We start from the raw sequence: 27727 nt of genomic DNA, 5'->3' as shown, positions 1-27727 counted from the left end.
CTATGGGAATGACAGGCCCCATGCTGTGCTACATATACTCCCCCTGGCACTCTAAAGTGCTCCCAATGGCTCACCTCACTAAGAACAGGGAGCAGGGCAGTACAGACAGCTGTTACTAAAAGTAAAAACCACAAGGACATATATTTAGTACTCCAAACAATGCCATAATAAAGCACCATTGCATTCAGCCCTAAGCATGATGCAGCTACAAGGCTCAGGTATAATGCTGCCATAGAGTTACCCTGTTACTACACGCTGTCCTCTGGCTCTGATGTACAATTACCACTGTACCAACTGTTAGCCTGTGGGCTGTATGGAGTGTAAGACGTACTTACCCGCTGACACCCACTCCCACTGTTGCTTACCCTGAGGACGACCTGAGGATACAGTAGAGCAGTGATTTTTAACCTTTTTTTTGCCGTGGCACACTGTATTACATTAAAAAAAATCCCGTGGCACACCACCATCCCAAAATTAAAAAAAAACAGAATTTATGCTTACCTGATCAATTACTTTCTCCAACGGTTGTGTCGGTCCCACGGCGTCATCCATTACTTGTGGGATATTCTCCTCCCCTACAGGGAATGGCAAGGAGAGCACACAGCAAGAGCTGTCCCATATAGCCCCCCCTCTGGCTCCGCACCCCCCCCAGCTCATTTCGACCGACGGTTAGGAGAAAAGGAGAAACTATAGGGTGCCGTGGTGACTGTAGTGTATAGAGAAAGAAATTTTTCAAACCTGATTTAAAACCTGATTAAAAAAACCAGGGCAGGCCGTTGGAGAAGTAATTTATCAGGTAAGCATAAATTCTGTTTTCTCCAACATTGGTGTGTCCGGGTCCACGGCGTCATCCATTACTTGTGGGAACCAATACCAAAGTTTTAGGACACGGATGAAGGGAGGGAGCAAATCAGGTTACCTAACAGAAGGCACCACGTCTTGCAAAACCTTTCTCCAAAAATAGCCTCCGAAGAAGCATAAGTATCAAATTTGTAGAATTTGGCAAAAGTGTGCAGAGAAGACAAGTCGCTGCCTTACATATCTGATCAACAGAAGCCTCGTTCTTGAAGGCTCATGTGGAAGCCACAGCCCTAGTAGAATGAGCTGTAGATTCGTTCAGGAGGCTGCCGTCGGCAGTCTCATAAGCAATCGGATAATGCCAGAAAGAAAGAGAGGTTAGCAGTAGCTTTTTGTCCTCTCCTCTTACCAGAGTAAACGACAAACAAAGATGAGGTTTGTCTAAAATCCTTTTTTTTTTTTTTTTTTTAATTCGGACACAGAGAAGGAACAAACTATTTCCTGGTTAATATTCTTGTTGGAAACAACTTTCAGAAGAAAACCAGGCTTAGTACGCAAAACAACCTTATCTGAATGGAACACCAGATAGGGTGGATCACACTGCAAAGCAGATAATTCAGAAACTCTTCTAGCAGAAGAAATAGCAACCAAAAACAGAACTTTCCAAGACTAGTAATTTGATATCTATGGAATGTAAAGGTTCAAACGGAACCCCTTGAAGAACTGAAAGAACTAAATTTAGACTCCAAGGAGGAGTCATGGGTCTGTAAACAGGCTTGATTCTGACCAAAGCCTGTACAAAAGCTTGTACCTCTGGCACAGCTGCCAAGTCGTTTGTGTAACAAAACGGATAAGGAGAAATCTGTCCTTTTAGAGAACTCACTGACAACCCTTTATCCAAACCTTCTTGGAGAAAGGAGAGAATCTTAGGAATTTTAATTTTACTCCAGGAGAATCCCTTGGATTCACACCAACAGATATATTTTTTCCATATTTTATGGTAAATCTTTCTAGTCACAGGTTTTCTGGCTTGAACCAGAGTATCTATCACTGAATTTGAAAACCCACGCTTGGATAAAATCAAGCGTTCAATTTCCAAGCAGTCAGCTGCAGAGAGACTAGATTTGGATGTTCGAAATGGACCTTGTACTAGAAGATCCTGTCTCAAAGGTAGCTTCCATGGTGGAGCCGATGACATATTCACAGGTCTGCATACCAAGTCCTGAGCGGCCACGCAGGAGCTATCAGAATTACCGAGGCCTTCTCCTGTTTGTCCTGGCTACGAGCCTGGGAAGGAGAGGGAACGGTGGAAACGCATAAGCTAGGTTGAACGACCAAGGCGCACTAAATGCATCCACTAGAGTCGCCTTGGGATCCCTGGATCTGGACCCGTAGCAAGGAACCTTGAAGTTCTGACGAGACGCCATCAGATTCATGTCTGGCATGCCCCATAATTGAGTCAACTGGGCAAAAACCTCCGGATGGAGTTCCCACTCCCCCGGATGGAAAGTCTGACGACTCAGATAATCCGCCCCTCCAGTTGTCTACTCCTGGGATGTGAATTGCAGATAGATGGCAGGATGTGATCCTCCGCCCATCTTGATGATCTTGGATACCTCTCTCATCGCCAAGGAACTCTTTGTTCCTCCCTGATGGTTGATGTAAGCTACAGTCGTCATGTTGTCTGACTGGAATCTTATGAATCCGGCCTTCGCTAGTTGAGGCCAAGCCCGGAGAGCATTGAATATCGCCTCTCAGTTCCAGGATGTTTATCGGGAGAAGAGACTCTTCCCGAGACCATAGACCCTGAGCTTTCAGGGAACTCCCAGACCGCACCCCCAGCCTAATAGACTGGCGTAGGGTCCGTGACAATGACCCACTCTGGTCTGTGGAAAAACTCATTTCCCTGAGACAGGTGATCCTGGGTCAACCACCAACGGAGTGTGATGTCTCTGGTCATCTGGTCTATTTGAATCGTGGAGACAAGTCTGCATAGTCCCCATTCCACTGATTGAGCATGCACAGTTGTAATGGTCTTAGATGAATTTGAGCAAAAGGAACTATGTCACTTGCTTGCAACCATCAAATCCTACTACTTCCCATGCACTGAGCTATGGAAGGCTGCAGAAGTAGAGTGAAGAACTTGACAAGCGTTTAGAAGCTTTGACTTTCTGACTTCTGTCAGGAAGATCTTAAATTTCTAAAGAATCTATTATTGTTTCCCAAAAAGGTAACTCTTGTTGACGGAGACAGGGAACTCTTCTTCTACGTTCACCTTCCACCCGTGAGATCTGAGAAAGGCTAGAACAATGTCTGTATGCCTTGGAAAGAGACAACGCTTGAATCTAGAATGTCGTCTATATAAGGTGCCACTGCAATGCCCCTTGGTCTTAGAACCGCCAGAAGGGACCCTAGCACCTTTGTTAAAATTCTGGGAGGCAGTGGCTAACCCGAATGGAAGAGCCACAAACTGATAATGTTTGTCCAGAAAGGCGAATCTTAGGAACTGATGATGATCTTTGTGGATAGGAATATGTAGGTACGCATCCTTTAATCCACGGTAGTCATATATTGACCCTCCTGGATTGTAATGGTTTCCATCTTGAACAATGGAACTCTGAGAAATTTGTTTTAGAATCTTTAAATCCAGAATTGGTCTGAAAGTTCCCTCTTTTTGGGAACTACAAAACAGGTTTGAGTTAAAACCCTGACCTTGTTCCACAGTTGGAACTGAGTGTATCACTCCCACTTACTATGGCTCCTACGCAGTGTAAGAATGCCTGTCTCTTCATCTGGTCTGAAGATAAGCGAGACATGTGGAACCTTCCCTTTGGAGGAAGTTCCTTTCTCGAAGATATCCCAGAGAGAACTTCTTCTAGTGTCTAGGGTACTCCGGAACATCTCTTGCCCAGCCTGAGCAAAAAGAGAGAGTCTGCCCCCTACTAGATCCGGTCCGGATCGGGGCCTCACCCCTTCATGCTGTCTTAGGTAGCCAGCAGCAGGGCCTTTTTGGCCTGTTTACCCTAGTTCTAACCTTGCAATTTTTCCATGCCTGGTTTAGGTTGGGAAGTGTTGCCTTCTTGTCTGGAGGCGCAGAGTTAGGAATTGGTCCCGTTCCTGAAATTGCGAAAGGAAAGAAAATTAGATTTGTTCTTAGCCTTTAAAAGGCCTATCTTGTGGAAGGGCATGTTCCCTTTCCACCAGTAATGTCTGAAATAATCTCTTTCGATTCCGGCGCCGAACTAGGGTCTTACCCTGAAAGGAATATTAAGCAATTTATTCTTGGACGACACATTCGCGACCAGGAATTTTTGCCCAAAACGCTCTGCGCGCCTACTATAGCAAACCCTGCCTTTTTGCGCTAACTTAGCAATTGAAAAGCGGCATCCCAAAATATATGACATTAGCCAACTTAAGTGAGTGAATTCTGTCCAATGACTTCATCATATGGGTCTCCCTTTGAAGCGAATTTTCCAGTTCCCTCCTAACCCAAATACGCTGCGTAGTGACAGGAATAATGCACAAGATTGGTTGAAGAAGGAAGACCTGCTGAATAAATTCTATTCTCTTAACAGTCCTTCTAATCTTTTATCCATAGGATCTTTGAAAGTGCAACTGTCCTCAATAGAATAGTTGTGCGCTTAGCTAACATTGAAACGCCTCCCCTAACTAGGAACCGTATGCCATGTGTCCTTTCTGGGGGTCGACAATGGGAACATTTTCTTGAATATAGGAGGTGGAACAAAAGGTAATACCTGGCTTTTCCCACTCCCTTAGTCACTATGTCCGCCACCCGCTTGGGTATCGGAAAGGCATCAGCGTGCACTGGAACACTCTAAGAATTTGTCCATTTGCACAATTTCTCTGGCATTACCAGAGAATCCACAATCATCTAGAGTAGTTAGGACCTCCTTAAGCAGGGCGCGGAGGCTGTTCTAACTTAATTTAAAAATCACTAAATTAGTGTTGCCTGCTGAGAAACTTTTCCTGAATCAGAAACTACCCCTTCAGACAGGCCCCTCCCTCACTGCTATACTCAGATTGATGTGAGGGGAATACATGATAAATTGTCCTCAGCGTAACTGCTCATCTTCTGTATTTAAAAACTGAGCAATCACGCTTTCTGAATCGGATGGCAGTTTGGATTATAGATTTGCTAAAGAATTATCCATCACTGCAGTTAATTGCATGCATAGTAACCAGCATTGGCGCGCTAGATGACTATAGGTATCGCCTTGCGCGGGCAAAACTGGTATTGCACAGAAGGAGAGGATGATAAACTATCCCCACTACCATCACATGAAGATTCATCTGGGCAATCTTATTAATGTGACAGTACTGTCCTTACTTTGTTTGGACGCTATGACACAATTTGCACCCAAAACATTAATAGAGGGAACCACCTTGGCTTCCATTCATACCAGAGCATAAGCTATCTGAAGGTTACAGACATGTTAGAAAGAATATGGCAGGCTAATAATGCAATAAAAACGTCTTTTAAAGAAAGCGTTACTGTCTCTCTTAAATAATAAACAAGCACACTTTATTTCTGAACGTTGAAAAACTATGAAGGCAATGTCGATTTTTACAAAATTTGCACCCCAGAGTCTTAGTGCCTTTGAAAGTATTGCACACCAAGTTTCAAGACTTTAACCCTTCAAATGAGCAAAACGGAGCTATTTGTTCAAATAAACAATTTTAAACACAACAATCACTGCCACAGCCTTCGCTGCGGCTTTTTATCCTTCCCTTAAAGTGATCCAGCACTGAAATAAACCTTCCTGAGTCGTTTTCTTTACCCACAGGACCCTCAAATGAAGCTGAATGCACTGCCAAGTAAATAAAACTGCGCAATTGAGGCGCCGAAAACAGGGCCCTCCTTCATCTGCCATTACCAGAGTGAAGGGGGCCCTCTTCTGTCTGAAGTAGTAGTCTAACTAGATGCCAGGCGAAAAAAAAACAGAACTTTAATGCTTACCTGATAAATTACTTTCTCCAACCGGTGTGTCCGGTCACGGCGCCATCCTTACTTGTGGGAATATCTCTCTCCCCAACAGGAAATGGACAAGAGTCCAGCCAAGCTGGCCATATAGTCCCTCCTAGGCTCCGCCCACCCCAGTCATTCGACCGACGGACAGGGAGGAAAAAATAGGAGAACCCATAGGGTGTCGTGGTGACTGCTAGTATAAAGAAAATAATTAATCGGACCTGATTAAAAAACAGGGGGGCCGTAGGACCGGGACACACCGTTGGAGAAAAGTAATTTATCAGGTAAGCATAAATTCTGTTTTCTCCAACATTGGTGTGTCCGGTCCACGGCGTCATCCTTACTTGTGGAACCAATACCAAAGCTTTTAGGACACGGATGAAGGGAGGGAGCAAATCAGGTCACCTAAACGGAAGGCACCACGGCTTTGCAAACCTTTCTCCCAAAACTAGCCTCCGAAGAAGCAAAAGTATCAAATTTGTAAAAATTTGGCAAAAGTGTGCAGTGAGACCAAGTCGCTGCCTTACATATCTGATCAACAGAAGCCATGTTCTTGAAGGCCCATGTGGAAGATACAGCCTAGTGGAGTGAGCTGTGATTCTTTGCAGGAGGCTGCCGTCCGGCGACAGTCTCATAAGCCAATCGGATGATGCTTTTAAGCCAAAAGGAAAGAGAGGTAGAAGTTGCTTTTTGACCTTCTTATTTTACCAGAATAGACGACAAACAGAGAAGAAGTTTGTACTGAACTCTTTTTGTAGCTTCTAAGTAGACTTTAGAGCCGGACTACATCTAAATTGTGTAGCAAACGCTTCCTTCTTTGAAAACTGGATTCGGGACACAAAGAAGGTACAACTATCATCCTGATTATTATTTTTGTTGGAAACAACCTTTGGTAGAAAACCAGGCTTAGTACGCAGAACAACGTATCTGAAGGAACACCAGATAGGGTAGGAGTACACTGTAGAGCAGATAACTCAGAAAACTCTCTCTAGCAGGAAGAAATAGCAACCAAAAACAAAAACTTTCCCAACGATAACAACTTAATATCTATGGAATAGTAAAGGTTCAAACGGAACCCCTTGAAGAAATGAAATAACTAGATTTAAACTCCAGGGATGAGTCAAAGGTCTCGTCAAACAGGCTTGATCCTAACCAAAAGCCTGAACAAATGCTTGAACATCTGGCACAATGCCAGTCGTTTGTGTAGTAGGACAGATAAAGCAGAAATCTGTCCCTCTTAGAGAACTCGCAGATAATCCTTTATCCAAACCTTCTTGTAGAGAAAGGAAAGAATCCTAGGAATCTTTATCTTATTCCCATGGGAATCCTTGGAATTACACCCAGCAGATATATCTTTTCCATATTTTATGGTAAATCTTTCTAGTTACCGGTTTTCTGGCTTGAACCAGAGTATCTATCACGGAATCTGAAAACCCACGCTTTGATAGAATCAAGCGTTCAATCTCCAAGCCGTCAGCTGGGGGAGACCAGATTTGGATGTTCGAATGGACCCTGAACAAGAAGGTCCTGTCTCAAAGGTAGCTTCCATGTGGAACCTGATGACCATATTCACCAGGTCTGCATACCAAGTCCCTGCGTGGCACGCAAGGAGCTATCAAGATCACTGAGGCCCTCTCCTGTTTGATCCTGGCTACCAGCCTGGGAATGAGAGGAAACGGTTGGAAACAACTAAGCTAGGTTGAAGGTTCCCAAGGCGCTACTAGTGCATCACTAGAGTCGCCTTGGGATCTCTGGATCTGGACCCGTAGCAAGGAACCTTGAAGTTCTGACGAGACGCCATCAGATCCATATTGGAATGCCCCATAGTTTCGTCAACTGGGCAAAGATCTCCGGGTGGAGTTCCCACCTCCCCCGGATGGAATGTCTGACGACTCAAATAATCCGCTTCCCAGTTTTCCACACCTGGAATGTGGATCGCAGATAGGTGGCAGGAGTGATTCTCCGCCCATTCGTATTATTTTGGTCCACTTCTTTCATCGCCAGGGAACTCCTTGTTCCCCCCCTGATGATGAGATACGCAACAGTCGTCATGTTGTCTGACTGGAATCTTATGAATCTGTCTTTGCTAGCTGAGGCCAAAGCCCTGAGTTAATTTGAATATCGCTCTTAGTTCCAGAATGTTTCATCGGGAGAGAGACTCTTCCGAGACCACAGTCCCTGAGCTCTTCAGGGATTCCCAGACCGCGCCCCAGCCCACTAGGCTGGCGTCGGTCGTGACGATAGACCCACCTTGGACTGCGGAAGCTCATTCCCTGGGAAGGTGATCCTGGGTTAGCCACCAACGGAGTGAGTCTCTGGTCTTCTGATCTACTTGAATCAACTGGAGACAAGTCTGTATAGTCCCCATTCCACTGTTTCAGCATGCACAGTTGTAATGGTCTTAGATGAATTCGCGCAAAAGGAACTATGTCCATTGCTGAAACCATCAACCTACTACTTCCATGCACTGAGCTACGGAAGGACGAGAATAGAATGAAGAACTTCGACAAGCGTTTAGAAGTTTTGACTTTCTGACCTTCCTGTCAAGATAATCCTCATTTCTAAGGAATCTATTATTGTTCCAAGAAGGGGAACTCTTGTCGACGGAGACACGGGAACTTTTTTCTATGTTCACCTTCACATCCGTGAGATCTCGAGAAAGGCCAGAAACCATGTCTGAGTGAGCCTTTGCCTTTGAAAGAGACGACGCTTGTCACTAGAATGTCGTCCAAGTACGGTAACTAACTGCAATGCCCCTTGGTCTTAGAACCGCTTAGAAGGGATCCGAGTCCCTTTGTGAAAATCCTTGGAACAGTGGCTAACCCGAATGGGAGTGCCCACAAATGGTAATGTTTGTCCAGATAGGCGAACCTAGGAACCTGATGATGTTCTTTGTGGATAGGGATATGTAGATAAGCATCCTTTAGATACACGGTAGTAATAAATTGACCTTCCTGAACTTGTGGGTAGAATCGTTCGAATGGTCTTCATCTTGACCGATGGTACTCTGAGAAATTTGTTGTAGGATCTTTAAATCCAGGATTGGTCTGAAAGTTCCCTCTTTTTAGGGAAACACAAAACAGATTTGAGCTAAAATCCCATTCCTTGTTCCGCCGTTGGAAACTGGGTGTATCACCCCCATCTTTAAAGGTCTTCTACACAATGTAAGAATGCCTGTCTCTTTATTTGGTTTGAGGGATAAGTGAGACATGTGGAACCTTTCCCTTGGGGGTAGTTCCTTGAATTCCAGAAGATAACCTGAGAAACTATTTCTAGCGTCCAGGGATCCTGAACATCTCTTGCCCAAGCCTGAGCAAAGAGAGAGAGTCTGCCCCCCACTGATCCTCGGTCCCGGGACTCGGGGGCTACCTCCTTCACTGCTGTTTTGTTAAGCAGCGGCAGGCTTCTTGACTGCTTACCCTTGTTCCAGCCTTGCATCGGTTTCCAGGCTGGTTTGGTCTGTGAGGTATTACCCTCTTGGCTTAGAGGATGCAGAATTAGAGCCCGGTCCGGAACGAAAATTAGACTTATTCTTGGCCTAGAAAGGCCTATCTTGTGGGAGGGTGTGGCCCTTTCCCCAGTGATGTCTGAGATAATCTCTTTCACATCTCTGGCCCCAAAGAGGAGTTTTACCCTTGAAGGGGATATTAAGCATTTTTGTCTTGGATGATACATCCGCTGACCAAGACTTTAGCCAAAGCGCTCTCGCGCGCCACAATTGCAAACCCTGAATTTTTCGCCGCCTAATCTAGCTATTTGCAAAGCGGCATCTAAACTAAAGGAGTTAGCCAACTTAAGTGCATGAACTCTGTCCATAACCTCCTCATATGGAGTCTCTCTATTGAGCGACTTTTCTCAGTTCCTCGAACCAGAACACGCCTGGCTGTAGTGACAGGAACCAATGCACGAAATGGGTTGAAGAAGGTAACTCTAGCTGTTTAAAATCTTTTTAAGCAAACCCTCCAATTTTTTATCATAGGATCTTTGAAAGCACAATTATCCTCGATAGGACTAGTAGTGCGCTTGTTTAGAGTAGAACATGCCCCCTCGACCTTAGGGACTGTCTGCCATAAGTCCTTTCTGGGGTCGACCATAGGAAATAATTTCTTAAATATAGGAGGGGGAACAAAAAGGCTATGCCGGGCTTCTCCCAATTCCTTATATTACTATGTCCGCCACCCGCTTGGGTATAGGAAAAGCGTCGGGGTGCACCGGAACCTCTAGGAAACTTGTCCATCTTGCATAATTTTTCTGGAATGACACGGTTGTCACAATCATCCAGAGTAGATAACACTCCTTAAGCAGTGCGCGGAGATGTTCTAATTTAAACTTTAAATTTAATGTCACAACATCAGGTTTCAGCCTGTCTGGGAAAATTTTTCCTGAATCTGAAATTTCACCATCTGACCAAACCTCCCTCCATGGCCCCTTCAGCATTGGTGTGAGGGTATGATCAGAACAATTATCATCAGCGCCCTCCTGCTCTTCAGTGTTTAAAATAGAGCAATCCGCGCTTTCTCTGATATGCAGGCATTTTGGATAAATATTTGCTATGGAGTTATCCATTACAGCCGTCAATTGTTGCATGGTAATAAGCATTGGCGCGCTAGAAGTACTAGGGGCCTCCTGTGTGGGCAAAACTGGTGTAGACACAGAAGGAGATGATGTAGAACCATGTCTACTCCCTTCATCTGAAGAATCATCTTGGGCAACTTCATTATCTGTGACAGTACTGTCCTTACTTTGTTTGGACGCTTTGGCACAATTATCACATAATTTAGAAGGGGGAGACACATTGACTTTCATACATATAGAACATAGCTTATCTGAAGGCACAGACATGTTAAACAGGCTTAAACTTGTCAGTAAAACACAAAAACCGTTTTAAAACAAAACCGTTACTGTCTCTTTAAATTTTAAACAGAGCACACTTTATTACTGAATATGTGAAAAAATATGAAGGAATTGTTCAAAATTTACCAAAATGTCACCACAGTGTCTTAAAGCATTAAAAGTATTGCACACCAATTTTCAGAGCTTTAACCCTTAAAATAACGTAACCGGAGCCGGTTACAGTTTTAACCCCTCTACAGTCCCAGCTACAGCCTTTGCTGCGACTCTACCAAGCCCAGAGGGGAATACGATACCAAATGACGCCTTCTAGGAACTTTTCCAACTATTTTCAGGTCCTCACACATGCATCTGCATGTCTTGCTCTCAAAAACAACTGCGCAGTAATGGCGCGAAAATGAGGCTCAGCCTACAACTGGGAAGGCTCTTCCTGACTGGAAAAGTTGTCTAACATAGTGCCTGACGTTAAAAAACGTTCCCCAAGTTTATAAATGTGAAAAACCAGCATAAACATGTATAAAATGCCCAAATAAAGCAATCGATTTTGCCCATAAAAGTGTCTACCAGTTTTATAGTCCATATTAAGCCCTTTATTCTGCTTGAGACTAAGAAAATGGCTTACCGGTCCCCATGAGGGGAAATGACAGCCTTCCAGCATTACACAGTCTTGTTAGAAATATGGCTAGTCATACCTTAAGCAGAAAAGTCTGCTAACTGTTTCCCCCAACTGAAGTTACTTCATCTCAACAGTCCTATGTGGAAACAGCAAAGGATTTTAGTTACTGTCTGCTAAAATCATCTTCCTCTCACAAACAGAATTCTTCATCTTTTTCTGTTTCAGAGTAAATAGTACATACCAGCACTATTTTAAAATAACAAACTCTTGATAGTAGAATAAAAAACTACAACTAAACACCACATACTCTTAACCATCTCTGTGGAGATGTTGCCTGTGCAACGGCAAAGAGAATGACTGGGGTGGGCGGAGCCTAGGAGGGACTATATGGCCAGCTTTGCTGGGACTCTTTGCCATTTCCTGTTGGGGAAGAGATATTCCCACAAGTAAGGATGACGCCGTGGACCGGACACACCAATTTTGGAGAAAAACGTTCCCAAAAGTGCTTTTATAACACAAAAAAACACTCTAAATGTCCAATAAATCTGATATAAACCAATCGATTTAACCCACAATAGTGTCAACCAGTATAGAGCCCATTTATAAGCCTTAATCTGTTATGAATCTAAGAAAATGGCTTACCGATCCCCTAAGAGAAAAACTGACAGTCTTCTAGCATTAACATGTCTTGTTAGAAATATGACTAATCGTACCTGAAGCAGATAAGTCTGCAAACTGTTCCCCCCAACTGAAGTTCTCTGGGCTCAACAGTCCTGCGTGGGAACAGCAATTGATTTTAGTTACTGCTGCTAAAATCATACTCCTCTTTTAACAGAAATCTTCTTCATTTTCTGTTGTAGAGTAAATAGTACAAACCGGCACTATTTTAAAATAACAAACTCTTGATAGAAGAAATAAAAAACTACAACTAACACCACAAACTCCTCACCATCCCCGTGGAGATGCTACTTGTTCAGAGCGGCAAGGAGAATGACTGGGGGGCGGAGCCAGAGGGGGGGCTATATGGACAGCTCTTGCTGTGTGCTCTCCTTGCCATTCCCTGTAGGGGAGGAGAATATCCCACAAGTAATGGATGACGCCGTGGACCGGACACACCAATGTTGGATAAATCACACATTGTAGCCTAATACAGCATATATATATACACATACACACAAACACATACATACTGTATGTATTGTGCTGTTATGCCATGCCTCCTACAAAATACCCCTGTACTGGGAGTAAAAAACAAGCAAAGTTTAAAAAATATGTCACACTGTTGTCAGTCTGCCTTGGCACACCTGAGGATCTCTCACGGCACACTAGTGTGCCACGGCACACTGGTTGAAAAACACTGCAGTAGAGAGCCCATCCAGTGCTGTACTAGACAGTAGAGGATATACTGAGAGAGTACATGGCCTGGCAGCAGGAGGCTGAAGGACCGGTCCCAGTGACGCCTGTGGAAGGCTTGTGACCATGATTCACCTAAGAGAATTACACTGCAAAGCCAGTACTCCCTTTGCCCCTCTCTTCAAGGCTTTACCTTATGAGGGGACACAAGATGAAAAATCCCCTCACTTCTTAACTAAAAATCCAGGGCACCTCACTCTTCACCTGCACCTGATAGATGTAAAAAAAGACTGGGAGGTACAGGGAAGTGGGAGGGATATTAAAGGGACAGTAAAGTCAAAATTAAACTTTCATGATTCAGATAGAGCATGCTATTTTAAACAACTTTGCAATTTACTTCTGTTATTAAATTTGCTTTCTTCTCTTGGTATCTTTTATTAAAGAGTAAAACTAAGTAGGCTCATAAGAGCTCAAGAGTGTGCACGTGTCTTTAGTACCTTATGGCAGCAGTGTTTTGCAACATTGTATAACAAAGTTACAAATAATGTTGAATAACACTGCTGCCATAGAGTACTAAAGACTACCTAGTTTTAGTCTTCAATAAAAGATATAAAAAGAACAAAGCAAATTTGATAACAGAAGTAAATTAGAAATTCGTTTAAAATTGCATGCTCTATCTGAATCATGAAAGTTTAATTTTGACTTTACTGTCCATTTAAAGTACTGCTGTAAAGTGTCTTTGCCTCCTCCTGGTGGCCAGGTGATGAATTCAGAACAGTTAGGAATCATGGACTCTCACCACCTTAAGAAAGAAAATGTGTGTGCGTAGAAAAAAATACAATTTCTTAATTTCTCACACTTAAATTTAATATGAATAAAATATAAGTAAGTCCATAAATAAATATTTGATGTCAAAAGCCCTATTTGTCCTCTAAAAAACAATATATAATAAGTGTGGGTGCATTTAATGTGAAAAAAGTAAATTTATGCTTACCTGATAAATTGATTTCTTCTATGGTAAGACGAGTCCACGGATTCATCCTTTACTTGTGGGATATTATCCTCCTGCTAACAGGAAGTGGCATAGAGCACCACAGCAGAGCTGTCTATATAGCTCCTCCCTTAGCTCCACCCCCCAGTCATTCGACCGAAGGTACAGGAAGAAAAAGGAGAAACTACAAGGTGCAGAGGTGACTGAAGTTTAAATCAAAAAATTATAAGCTGTCTTAAAATGACAGGGCGGGCCGTGGACTTGTCTTACCATAGAAGAAATCAATTTATCAGGTAAGAATAAATTTACTTTTCTTCTATAATGGTAAGACGAGTCCACGGATTCATCCTTTACTTGTGGGATACAATACCAAAGCTACAGGACACGGATGAACGGGAGGGACAAGACAGATGGTTAAACAGAAGGCACCACTGCTTGAAGGTATGAAGCGAAGACCAAGTTGCAGCCTTACAAATCTGTTCAACAGAAGCATCATTTTTAAAAGCCCATGTGGAAGCCACCGCTCTAGTAGAGTGAGCTGTAATTCTTTCAGGAGGATGCTGTCCAGCAGTCTCGTATTCAAAATGTATAGTTTAAATTTTGAAATCTATGATGTGAATTTTACATTTTTTAGTTCAATCCATCTTTAACAAAAGAAATATGAGATTGAGGCATAAAGTAAATGTTAGACATGTGTGAATTTAGGGCACTGTATAATTATATACTCTAAATTGCATGAATTGATGTGTGTATACATTCTATCCCATTGCTAAAAAAGAGTACTATGTACTGCACCTTTAAAAACCCTAATTGATAATTGAGATTTCTACCAATCAAACCCTATTATAGGGTTCTTAAGCAGGAGTGTCTGTATGTTGTTTTAGGACTATGAGTACGGCGCAAGCCGAAACATGTTAGTCTGTTCTTTTCAAATAGGGTATGTTCCCTCTGTATTTTAAATATTTCTAAATAAAGAGACTTTTTTTTTTAATTGCAGCAACTGACATCTTGTATTTTTTGAGCTTCAATTTTTTGCCCAAGTCAGTTGCTGCTTTTCCACTAGCTGCACTGCAGTCCGGACTTGCTAATAACCCTCTCTCTGGATGATATCCTTTCAACTTTGGTTCCCGAGGATACATACGGCATCAGGATAAAAAAATTGTGGAAGTACCTATTTTGGTGCGATTTAACAACAGAGGTTTTTGCGGCAGAGAGGCTTGAAACAGCCCGTGGATTGATTGAAGTTCCAGCAAACTCCAAGCCCAGTTGCCCAGGGTGTACCATCAACAGACGGAATCCAGGAAGTGACGTCACGCCCCACGTGTGGCGATACGGAAGACGCTGAATCCGCATGGTGTGGACGGACGGGGGTCCGGAACAGCGCATAGCAAACCAGCAAGACCTAGGACGATCCAGGTCAGAGGTACCGGGGCACAGAAGGGAGCGGAGGTATATGTATTCATATATATATGTGTCTGCATGAACAGAGACACTGGTTTATTGATTGGGACTTTTCCATATCCGCTTAAAATCCTTCAAAATCCCTTACATTATTGCTTCAAGGATTACTAGCCACACATTGATACTCGGGAACAAGTCACATAAGGGTTATCTGAATAGCACAAAATATATATACATAAAAGGTCAAAAGAATAACGAAGGGGCTTGATAACCCACTGTTTATTGTCCATAGAGAGAGGGGAGCACAGCATACTTTGCTTATTATTACTGTCACTATTTAGAAACAGAAAATAAAAAGGAACTATAGCTCAAAGCTTGTACGGACATTACTATATAGCAGTTATTTTGTTCTGTTGCAACAAACCATTCCTTTTTTTTTCTTATCAGCAGTCTCGTATGCCAAACGGATTATGCTTTTCAGCCAAAAGGCAAGAGAGGTAGCCGAAGCTTTTTGACCTCTACGTTTTCCAGAATAGACAACAAACAAAGAAGATGTTTGACAGAAATCCTTGGTCGCTTGCAAGTAAAACTTTAAAGCACGAACCACATCCAAGTTGTGCAATAGACGCTCCTTCTTAGAGGAAGGATTAGGACACAGAGAAGGAACAACAATTTCCTGATTAATATTCTTATTAGTAACAACCTTAGGAAGGAATCCAGGTTTGGTATGCAAAACCACCTTATCAGCATGGAAAACAAGATAAGGCGAGTCACATTGCAATGCAGATAGTTCAGAAACTCTTCGAGCTGAAGAGATAGCAACTAAAAACAGAACTTTCCACGATAGAAGCTTAATAACGATGGAATGCATATGTTCAAACGGAACCCCTTGAAGAACTTTAAGAACTAAATTCAAACTCCATGGCGGAGCAACAGGGTTAAACACAGGCTTGATTCTAACTAAAGCCTGACAGAACGACTGAACGTCTGGAACATCTGCCAGACGTTTGTGCCGTAGAATTGATAAAGCAGATATCTGTCCCTTTAAGGAACTAGCTGATAGCCCCTTCTCCAATCCTTCTTGGAGAAAGGACAAAATCCTAGGAATCCTGATCTTACTCCATGAGTAGCCTTTGGATTTGCATCAATAAAGATATTTACGCCATATGATAAATTTTCCTGGTGACAGGCTTACGAGCCTGAATCAAGGTATCTATGACCGACTCAGAGAACCCCCGCTTGGATAAGATCAAGTGTTCAATATCCAAGCAGTCAGTCGCAGAGAAACTAGATTTGGATGCTGGAACGGACCTTGAATCAGAAGGTCCTGTCTCAGTGGCAGAGTCCATGGTGGAAGAGATGACATGTCCACCAGGTCTGCATACCAAGTACTGCGTTGCCACGCAGGTGCTATCAAAATCACCGAAGCTCTCTCCTGTTTGATTCTGGCAATCAAACGAGGAAGGAGAGGAAATGGTGGAAACACATAAGCCAGGTTGAACGACCAGGATACTGCTAGAGCATCTATCAGTACTGCCTGAGGATCCCTTGACCTGGACCCGTAACGAGGAAGTTTGGCATTCTGACGAGACGCCATCAGATCCAATTCTGGTGTGCCCCATTGCTGAAAAAAATGTGCAAACACTTCCGGATGGAGTTCCCACTCCCCGGATGAAAAGTCTGACGCTTCCCAGTTCTTCACTCCTGAGATATAGATTGCTGATAGATGGCAAGAGTGAGTCTCTGCCCATTGAATTATTTTGGTAACCTCTATCATCGCTCGAGAACTCTTTGTTCCCCCCTGATGATTGATATATGCTACAGTCGTGATATTGTCCAACTGGAATCTTATGAATCTGGCCAACGCCAGCTGAGGCCACGCCTGAAGCGCATTGAATATCGCTCTCAGTTCTAGAATATTTATTGGGAGGAGAGCCTCCTCCTGAGTCCACAAACCCTGTGCTTTCAGGGAATTCCAGACTGCACCCCAGCCCAATAGGCTGGCGTCCGTCGTCACTATGACCCACGCTGGCCTGCGGAAACACGTTCCCTTGGACAGATGATCCTGTGACAACCACCAAAGAAGAGAGTCTCTGGTCTCTTGGTCCAGATTTATCTGAGGAGATAAATCTGCATAATCCCCATTCCACTGTTTGAGCATGCAAAGTTGCAGTGGTCTGAGATGCAAGCGAGCAAACGGAACTATGTCCATTGCCACTACCATTAAGCCGATTACCTCCATACACTGAGCCACTGACAGCCGAGGAATGGAATGAAGAGCCCAGCATATGGATACAATTTTTGATTTCCTGACCTCCGTCAGAAAAATTTTCATGTCCACCGTATCTATCAGAGTTCCCAAGAATGGAACTCTTGTGAGAGGCAGAAGTGAACTCTTTTTTATGTTCACCTTCCACCCGTGAGATCTTAGAAAAGCCAACACAATGTCCGTGTGAGACTTGGCTAGTTGGTAAGTTGACGTCTGGATTAAGATATCGTCCAGATAAGGCCCCACCACTATGCCCCGCGGCCTTAAAACCACCAGAAGGGACCCTAGCACCTTTGTGAAAATTCTGGGAGCCGTGGCCAACCCGAAGGGAAGAGCCACAAACTGGAAATGCTTGTCCAGAAAGGCGAACCTGAGGAACTGGTGATGATCTTTGTGGATAGGAATATGTAGATACGCATCCTTTAAGTCCACGGTGGTCATATATTGACCCTCCTGGATCATCGGCAAAATAGTCCGAATGGTCTCCATCTTGAAGGATTTGGTTAGGATCTTGAGATCCAAAATTGGTCTGAAGGTTCCCTCTTTTTTGGGAACCACAAACAGATTGGAGTAGAACCCTTGCCCCTGTTCTGATTCCGGAACTGGGCAGATCACTCCCATGGTATATAGGTCTTCTACACAGCGTAAGAACGCCTCTCTTTTTGTCTGGTTTACAGACAATTGAGAAAGATGGAATCTCCCCCTTGGGGGAGAATCTTTGAAATCTAGAAGATATCCCTGGGTTACTATTTCTAAAGCCCAGGAGTCCTGAACGTCTCTTGCCCAAGCCTGAGCAAAGAGAAAAGTCTGCCCCCTACTAGATCCGGTCCCGGATCGGGGGCTACCCCTTCATGCTGTCTTGGTAGTAGCAGCGGGCTTCTTGGCCTGTTTACCCTTGTTCCAAGTCTGATTAGGTCTCCAGACTGACTTGGATTGAGCAAAATTCCCCTCTTGCTTTGAGGCAGGGGAAGAGGTAGAGGGACCACCTTTGAAGTTTCAAAAGGAATGAAAATTCTTTTGTTTGGTCCTCATTTTATTCGTCTTATCCTGAGGAAGGGCATGGCCTTTCCCTCCAGTGATGTCTGAAATGATCTCTTTCAGTTCAGGCCCGAATAGGGTCTTACCCTTGAAAGGGATGGCCAAAAGCTTAGCTTTTGATGACACGTCAGCAGACCAGGACTTGAGCCATAACGCTCTACACGCTAAAATGGCAAAACCTGAATTTTTCGCCACTAATTTAGCCAATTGAAAAGCGGCATCTGTAATGAAAGAATTTGCTAGCTTGAGAGCCCTAATTCTATCCAGAATATCATCTAATGGGGTCTCAACCTGAAGAGCCTCTTCCAGAGCCTCGAACCAAAAGGACGCTGCAGTAGTTACAGGAACAATGCACGCTATAGGTTGGAGAAGAAAACCTTGATGAACAAATATTTTCTTCAGAAGACCCTATAATTTTTTATCCATAGGATCTTTGAAAGCACAACTGTCCTCAATAGGTATAGTTGTACGCTTAGCTAGGGTAGAAATAGCTCCCTCCACCTTAGGGACCGTCTGCGACGAGTACCTCACGGCGTCTGATATGGGAAACATTTTCTTAAAAGTAGGAGGGGGAGCGAACGGAATACCTGGTCTATCCCACACCTTAGTAACAATTTCCGAAATCCTCTTAGGCACCGGAAAAACATCAGTGTAGGCAGGAACCTCTAGGAATCTGTCCATTTTACACAATTTCTCTGGAACTACAATAGGGTCACAATCATCCAGAGTCGCTAAAACCTCCCTGAGCAATAAGCGGAGGTGTTCTAGTTTAAATTTAAAAGCCGTCATATCTGAATCTGTCTGAGGGAACATATTTCCTGAATAAGAAATCTCTCCTTCAGCCAGCAAATCCCTCACTTCAGAACATTGTGAGGGTGCATCGGATATGGCCAATAAAGCATCAAGAGGGCTCAGCGTTTGTTCTCACACCAGACCTACTGCGCTTCCATTGCAACCCAGGCAGCTTAGATAAAACCTCTGTGAGGGTAGTATTCATAACTGCGGCCATATCTTGCAGGGTGAAAGAATTAGACGCACTAGAAGTACTTGGCGTCGCTTGTGCGGGCGTTAACGGTTGTGACACTTGGGGAGAAATATATGGCATCACCTGATTCCCTTCTGACTGAGAATCATCCTGTGACATACTTTTAGTAGCTAAAATATGTTCTTTGCAATTTTTGACCTTTCAGTGCATGAGGGACACATTCTAAGTGGAGGTTCCACAATGGCTTCTAAACATATTGAACATTGATTTTCCTCAATGTCAGACATGTTGAACAGGCTAGTAATGACTACAAACAAGCATGAAAACACTTTATTTAGTGAAAAAAAACTATTTTAAAAAACGGTACTGCGCCTTTAAGAGAAAAAAAGCATACACGTTCTGCAAAACAGCCTAAACATGCACCAAATTTTTCAAAATTTTGTATGCAAACACCATATAAGTAGTTAAGATTGACCCACAAGGAATTTTAACATTTAACCCCTTAATTTGCAAACCGGATTGAAAATAGGCCCAGATCCGGAAAAAAACACCCCCAGCACCTTGCCACAGCCCTGCTGTGGCCCTACCTACCCTCAGGGATAGTAAATGTGGGGCAAAAGCTTCGATTTGGCCTAAAACATACACCAGGGCCCTTAGGAGTTAGAGCTTGCTGCTTGCTGATAAAACTAACTGCGCATCTGAGGCGCGAAAATAGGCCCTGCCCATCTCACTCGATGTCTCCAGCCTCAAAGAACCGCACCAGAGCAGTTATAACTAGCCATGAGGGTTCTGAGACCCAAAAGTTAAGCCATGTGTGCCCTCAATAAAGTTGCCCACAAACATTTACAACTCAGTGTCAACCATATTTGTAATTGGCCCCATATGCAAGCTAAGTAATGCCCTTCTTTTAGCTCTAGGATTACTGCTTACCCTTACCCTCCTGGGTATAATGTCAGCCTTTCTGAAATACACAGTCTCTCCAGAAAAATATGACTGAACATACCTCACTGCTGCATAGCATAGAAAACGTTCCTCACACTGAAGTTTCCTGTACCCCCTCAGCCTCTGTGGGAACAGTAATGGACCTTAGTTACAAATGCCTAAGATCATCATCACCTCCAGGCAACAGTCTTCATCCATCTGCTGTCTGAGAGTAAATAGTACACACCTGGTACCCATTTAAAATAACAAACTCTTGATTGAAGAAATTAAAAAAACTAATATTTTTATCACCTCTTTCACTTTACTACCCTTCCTATTACTTAGAGTAGGCAAAGAGAATGACTGGGGGGTGGAGCTAAGGGAGGAGCTATATAGACAGCTCTGCTGTGGTGCTCTTTGCCACTCTCCTGTTAGCGGAGGATAATATCCCACAAGTAAAGGATGAATCCGTGGACTCGTCTTACCTTTATAGAAGCAACATACAGCTCAAAATTCTAGGCTTTGTTTACGTTCAGAACTTGGACAATTGCCTCCGTCATTAAGGGTAACAAAGGATACCAGGAGAACTAAGCAAATTGATAATACAAGTTAAGTGGGAAGTTGTCTTTAAAACATCATGCTCTACCCAATCCATTTAAAGGAATAGTCTAGTCAAAATTACATTTTCATGATTCAGAGTGAGCAGGCAATTTAAAAGCAACTTTCTAATTTAAGTCTATTATCAATTTTCTTTGTTCTCTCTATTTGAAAAGCAAGAATGTAAGCATAGAGCCGGCCCATTTTTGGTTCAGAACCTGGGTATCGCTTTCCTGATTGGTGTCTAAATGTAGCCACCAATCAGCAAGTGCTACCCAGGTGCTGAACCAAAAATGGGCAGGCTTGTAAATTTACATTCAAATAAAGATACCAGAAAAAATTGATATAGGAGTAAATAGAAAGTTGCTTAAAATTGCAATGCTCTATCAGAATCATAAACATTTAATTTTGCGTTTACTGTCTCTTTATTTTTTTTATATTTCTTATATTTTAAAAGTAGCAGACAATCATTTTTATTACAGCCAAAAAAAGTTTTTTGTTTTTTCTTTACCCCTATCTTCCCGGTAAAAACGGCTGCACAGTCCTACATTCGCTTGGCCTTATAAATAAGTTCCAAATCATCTTCAGGAAAATCACCAAACTCTTGCAGAAGCTCATTATCCAGGCTACTGGTGTGTGTATTAGGAAGTTTTCAAAATCCAAAGGGTCAACCACGTCATAACAAATGTGAGGCTGCAGAGCAAATAGGCGAAAACCAAGGGTAAAACATTTTTAAAATTATAAACATATTTCTATACACATACTGGAACACATTATTTTTTTCACAAGGTATTGGAAGGGCCATAATAGTCGAAACATGCACTAATTTGTTAGAGCATGTAATTCTAAGACTATCGACTATGCACTACTGCACGTTTAACCCGTGCAAAGAGGTTAATTACACAGAGCGCTGTCTGCTCAAGTCTGGATCCAATCAGCAGCATTAGTCGCACTGCTCAGATCAGTTGGCAGTTGTGGCTTGGACCAGCAGTGCTTTGCAGATCCGAGTGGTACTTCTACTGTGTGTTTAACCCCTTTGTGAGGGTTAAACACACAGAAGTGCAGGGTCGATTAGATCATGTAATTTTTTGACTATTATGCCCATAAAGGAACTTAATGAACCCCACTTTTTAATGTGTATTTTTTTTTAATTACTCCCCCTTCACATTCTGTCACATTTTATTTCTCTTGATGTTTCATACCCCTCTATTTGTATGCAGTTTTTAGAAATAGTTTTATCCATGATTCTCCTGAGCTCTAGCTCTGTTTTTCCGGCCTTGTACTACACAGCGCTAAAAGTCACAGAAAAATACAAATATGACATCAGTGGGTATCCTGTTACGTTTCTGTTTACTTTGGTTCTCTGTTCTAAACAATCAAAACATAAAATATCCTTTATAAAATAACCTTTATATGTTCTACACAAAAGAAAACAATATGATGTAGTAGAGTAAACACTACCAAATATTTATTTAATCTAACAAAAAAGAGTACCATGTGGTAAATGGAAATCCAGTGGTGAATAGCTAGCGCCTACTTGTAGACCCTTTCGCTTTGAATTAATGGCACCTAGCTGCCAAAATGGTAAATCAAAAAGAGAGGAGAGAGGCCAAAGTGCCTACCTAGTGGAGGCTGGGTCTAACTTGGATAAATTGGTTCGTCTTTTTCAATCTTGATGTTTTTTTAATAATTTATGCATTAACAGAACTTGATACAATCGACAGAACTTCGTACAATGCAACAAAGTTTATACATACATTAACATAAAAACATAGATCCATGTACTAGATACAATATTCTAAATGCTCAATATAATATAATATACAGTATGTTATATATTATATTTAAATGCTTAGAACAATCTCATATATAAAATATAATGTTCAATACAATTTAAAACAATATAGATACAATTAATACTACAGTAGGAACGATACCTGGTAGTGAGAGGGTTTAAAACACTGGATACAATTTACAATATGTTTGATACATAGCTAATATATGGTACGTACTATTGGTATCATATAACCCTTGATAAGATAACTTCTTTAATACTGTGAATCCAATCAAATGTGTACTAAATCTGTCTGATGTTTGTCCCGTTTGTAGAAAAATAGAAGAGTATTACGGTGGTGTTATGAAAATGATTTTGGATCAAATTTTATATCTTTTATATCCTTTAGCTTATTCTATGTTCCGACCTAGGTGTGCTCGGTGTTAACCCTAGTATACACCTTAGTTATGGTTATACAACCCTAGTATTGATTTGGGTAAAAACACAAAAATGAAACAATGAAATATAGCTTACCAGTGTAGACGCGTTTCGGCCCTTCAAAGGCCTTTATCAAAAATGCTGTTTCAAGTGTCCTGTATAATAAGCCTTATAAAGCACTCAGCGGTATAACGCTGCCTTAGAGACTTTGCTCAGACGAAGGCGTCCATTGACACTGTTCACATATCTCGGAGTGATTTTTACACACATTTTTTAACACTTTTTTATATATTACTCACTACAAGCTTATTTTTCACTGCACCAAAATTGTTTCATTTTTAAATATATTGTTTAAGCTTTTATCAACTTTTTCATTATTTTTCTCACTGGATTATATTTTTTCACTGCATCAGCACTTTTGAGGTTACTTTCTATTATATCAGGATTTGTGTGTTTTTACCCAAATCAATACTAGGGTGATATAACCATAAACTAAGGTGTATACTAGGGTTAACACCGAGCACACCTAGGTGCGGAACATAGAATAAGCTAAAGGATATAAAATATATATAATTTGATCCAAATCATTTTCAACACCACCGTAATACTCTTTCACGCATCTCTACTATTTTTCAACAAACAGACAAACATCAGACAGATTTAGTACACATATGTTTGGATTCAAAGTATTAAAGATGTTATCTTATCAAGAGTATATAATACCAATAGTACATACCATATATTAGCTATGTATCAAAACCTATTGTAAATTGTATCCAGTGTTTTAAACCATCTCACTACCAGTATTGTTCCAACTGTATTAATTGTATCTATATTGTTTTAAATTGTATTGAACATTATATTTTATATATGAGTGTTTTAAAGGGACACTGTACCCAAATTTTTTCTTTCATGATTCAGATAGAGATGACATTTTAAGCAACTTTCTAATTTACTCTATTATCAAATTTTCTTCATTCTCTTGGTATCTTTATTTGAAATGTACAAATGTAAGTTTAGATGACGGCCCATTTATGGTGAACAACCTGGGTTGTCCTTGCTGACTGGTGGTTAAATTCATCCACCAATAAAAAGTGCTGTCCAGAGTACTGAAAACCCAAAAAAAAACTTAGATGCCTTCTTTTTCAGATAAAGATAGCAAGAGAATGAAGAAAAATTGATAATAGGAGCAAATTAGAAAGTTGCTTAAAATTGCATGCTCTTTCTGAATTACAAAAGAAAAAAACATAATTTATGCTTACCTGATAAATTCCTTTCTTCTGTAGTGTGATCAGTCCACGGGTCATCATTACTTCTGGGATATTACTCCTCCCCAACAGGAAGTGCAAGAGGATTCACCCCAGCAGAGCCTGCATATAGCTCCTCCCCTCTACGTCACTCCCAGTCATTCGACCAAGGACCAACGAGAAAGGAAAAGCCAAGGGTGGAAGAGGTGACTGGAGTATAAATTAAAAATATTTACCTGCCTTAAAAACCAGGGCGGGCGTGAACTGATCACACTACAGAAGAAAGGAATTTATCAGGTAAGCATAAATTATGTTTTCTTCTGTTAAGTGTGATCATTCCACGGGTCATCATTACTTCTGGGATACAATACCAAAGCAAAAGTACACGGATGACGGGAGGGATAGGCAGGCTCTTTATACAGAAGGAAACCACTGCCTGAAGAACCTTTCTCCCAAAAATATCTCGATGAAGCAAAAGTGTCAAATTGTAAAATTATGGAAAAAAGTATGAAGCGAAGACCAAGTTGCCTGCCTTGCAAATCTGTTCAACAGGGCCTCATTCTTGAAGGCCACAAGTGGAAGCCACAGCTCTAGTAAGAATGAGCTGTAATTCTTTCAGGAGGCTGCTGTCCAGCAGTCTCATAAGCTAAACGAATTATGCTACGAAGCCAAAAGAAATAGAGGTAGCGGAAGCTTTTTGACCTCCTCCCTCTGCCCAGAGTAAATGACAAACAGAGAAGACGTTGTCGGAAATTCCTTAGTTGCCTGTAAGTAAAATTTTAGAGCACGGACTACATCCAGGTTGTGCAGTAGACGTTTCCTTCTTTGAAGAAGGATTTGGGATAAAGAAGGAACAACAATCTCTTGATTGATATTCCTGTTAGTAACTACCTTAAGTAAGAACCCAGTTTAGTACGCAGGACTACCTTATCCAAATGAAAAATCAAATAAGGAGAATCACCAATGTAAGGGCTGATAATTCAGTGACTCTTCGAGCCTAGGAAATAGCCATTTAAAAATAGAACTTTCCAAGATAACAACTTTATATCAATGGAATGAAGGGGTTCAAACGGAACGCCCTGTAAAACATTAAGAAACAAGGTTTAAACTCCATGGTGGAGCAACAGTTTTAAACACAGGCTTAATTCTGGCCAAAGCCTGACAAAAAGCCTGGACGTCAGGAACTTCTGACAGACGTTTTGTGTAACAGAATGGACAGAGCTGAGATCTGTCCCTTTAATGAACTAGCAGATTAAACCCTTTTCTAAACCTTCTTGTAGAAAAGACAATATCCTAGGAATCCTAACTTACTCCAAGAATAACCTTTGGATTCACACCAATATAGGTATTTACGCCATATCTTATGGTAAATCTTTCTGGGTAACAGGTTTCCTAGCCTGTATTAAGGTATCAATAACTGACTCAGAAATAATCCACGTCTTGATAAATCAAGCCGTTCAATTTCAAGCAGTCAGCTTCAGAGAAGTTAGATTTTGATGTTTGTAGGGTCCCTGTATCAGAAGGTCCTGTTTCAGAGGTAGAGACCATGGTGGACAGGATGACATGTCCACCAGGTCTGCATACCAAGTCCTGCGTGGCCACGCAGGTTGCTATTAGAATCACTGAGATGCTCTCTCTTGTTTGATTCTGGCAATCAATCGAAGGAAGCAACGGGAAGGGTGGATTCACGTAAGCCATCCTGAAGTCCCAAGGTGCTGTCAGAGCATCTATCAGGACCTGCTCCTGGATCCCTGGATCTGGACCCGTAACGAGGAAGCTTGGCGTTCTGTCGAGGACGCATGAGATCTATCTCTGTTTGCCCCAACGTCGAAGTATTTGGGCAAAGGACCTCCGGATGAAGTTCCCACTCCCCGGGATGAAAAGTCTGACGACTTAAGAAATCCGCCTCCCAGTTCTCCACTCCCGGGATGTGGATTGCTGACAGGTGGCAAGAGTGAGACTCTGCCCAGCAAATTATCTTTGATACTTCCATCATAGCTTGGGAGCTTCTTGTCCCTCCCTGATGGTTGATGTAAGCTACAGTCGTGATGTTGTCCGACTGAAACCTGATGAACCCCCGAGTTGTCAACTGGGGCCAAGCCAGGAGGGCATTGAGAACTGCTCTCAATTCCAGAATGTTTATTGGCAGGAGACTCTCTCCCTGACTCCATTGTCCCTGAGCCTTCAGAGAATTCCAGACGGCACCCCAACCTAGAAGGCTGGCGTCTGTTGTTACAATTGTCCAGTCTGGTCTGCTGAATGGCATCCCCCTGGACAGATGTGGCCGAGAAAGCCACCATAGAAGAGAATTTCTGGTCTCTTGATCCAGATTCAGAGAAGGGATAAGTCTGGAGTAATCCCCATTCCACTGACTTAGCATGCACAGTTGCAGTGGTCTGAGTGTGTAAGCGTGCAAAGGGTACTATGTCCATTGCCGCTACCATTAAGCCGATTACCTCCATGCATTGAGCAACTGACGGGGTGTTGAATGGAATGAAGGGTGCGGCAAGCCACTTTGAAGTCTTGTTAGTCTGTCCTCTGTCAGGTAAATCTTCATTTCTACAGAATCTATAAGAGTCCCCAGGAAGGGAACTCTTGTGAGTGGAACGAGTGAACTTTTCTTTTCGTTCACCTTCCATCCATGTGACCTTAGAAAATGCCAGCACTAACTCTGTATGAGACTTGGCAGTTTGAAAGCTTGAAGCTTGTATCAGAATGTCGTCTAGGTATGGAGCTACCGAGATTTCCCCGCGGTCTTAGTACCGCCAGAAGAGCACCCAGAACCTTTGTGAAGATTCTTGGAGCTGTAGCAATCCGAATGGAAGAGCCACAAACTGGTAATGCCTGTCTAGGAAGGCAAACCTTAGGTACCGATAATGATCTTTGTGAATCGGTATGTGAAGGTAAGCATCTTTTAAAATCTACAGTGGTCATGTATTGACCCTCTTGGATCATAGGTAAAATTGTCCGAATAGTCTCCATCTTGAACGATGGAACTCTTAGGAATTTGTTTAGGATCTTTAAGTCCAGGATTGGTCTGAAAGTTCCCATCTTTTTTGGGAACCACAAACAGATTTGAGTAAAACCCCTGTCCCTGTTCCGATCGTGGAACTGGATGGATTACTCCCATTAACAAGAGCTCTTGTACGCAGCGTAGAAACGCCTCTTTCTTTGTCTGGATTGTTGACAATCTTGACAGATGAATCTCTCTCTTGGAGGAGAGTATTTGAAGTCCAGAAGGTATCCCTGAGATATTATCTCTAGCGCCCAGGGATCCTGAACATCTCTTGCCCAAGCCTGGGCGAAGAGAGAAAGTCTGCCCCCCACTAGATCCGATCCCGGATCGGGGGCCCTCAATTCATGCTGTTATTAGGGGCAGCAGCAGGTTTCCTAGTCTGCTTGCCCTTGTTCCAGGACTGGTTAGGTTTCCAGCCTTGTCCTGTAGCGAGCAACAGCTCCTT

At 42.4% G+C, this 27727-nt stretch overlaps 1 protein-coding gene across 1 annotated transcript in view; it reads right to left on the bottom strand.

Moving 5' to 3' along the window:
- DOCK8 (dedicator of cytokinesis 8) overlaps positions 1–14949 on the bottom strand; it is a 515743-nt gene extending 500794 nt beyond the window's left edge. Inside the window, exon 1 of the mRNA XM_053699981.1 lies at positions 14878–14949. Within this exon, the coding sequence (XP_053555956.1) occupies positions 14878–14949 (72 nt within the window). The remainder of the gene's footprint in view (positions 1–14877) is intronic.
- Between the last annotated feature and the right edge of the window lie 12778 nt (positions 14950–27727).

Source organism: Bombina bombina, chromosome 2 (genome assembly GCF_027579735.1).
Source record: "Bombina bombina isolate aBomBom1 chromosome 2, aBomBom1.pri, whole genome shotgun sequence".
Lineage (NCBI taxonomy): Eukaryota > Metazoa > Chordata > Amphibia > Anura > Bombinatoridae > Bombina > Bombina bombina.
This window is presented reverse-complemented; position numbering and strand designations above follow the sequence as displayed.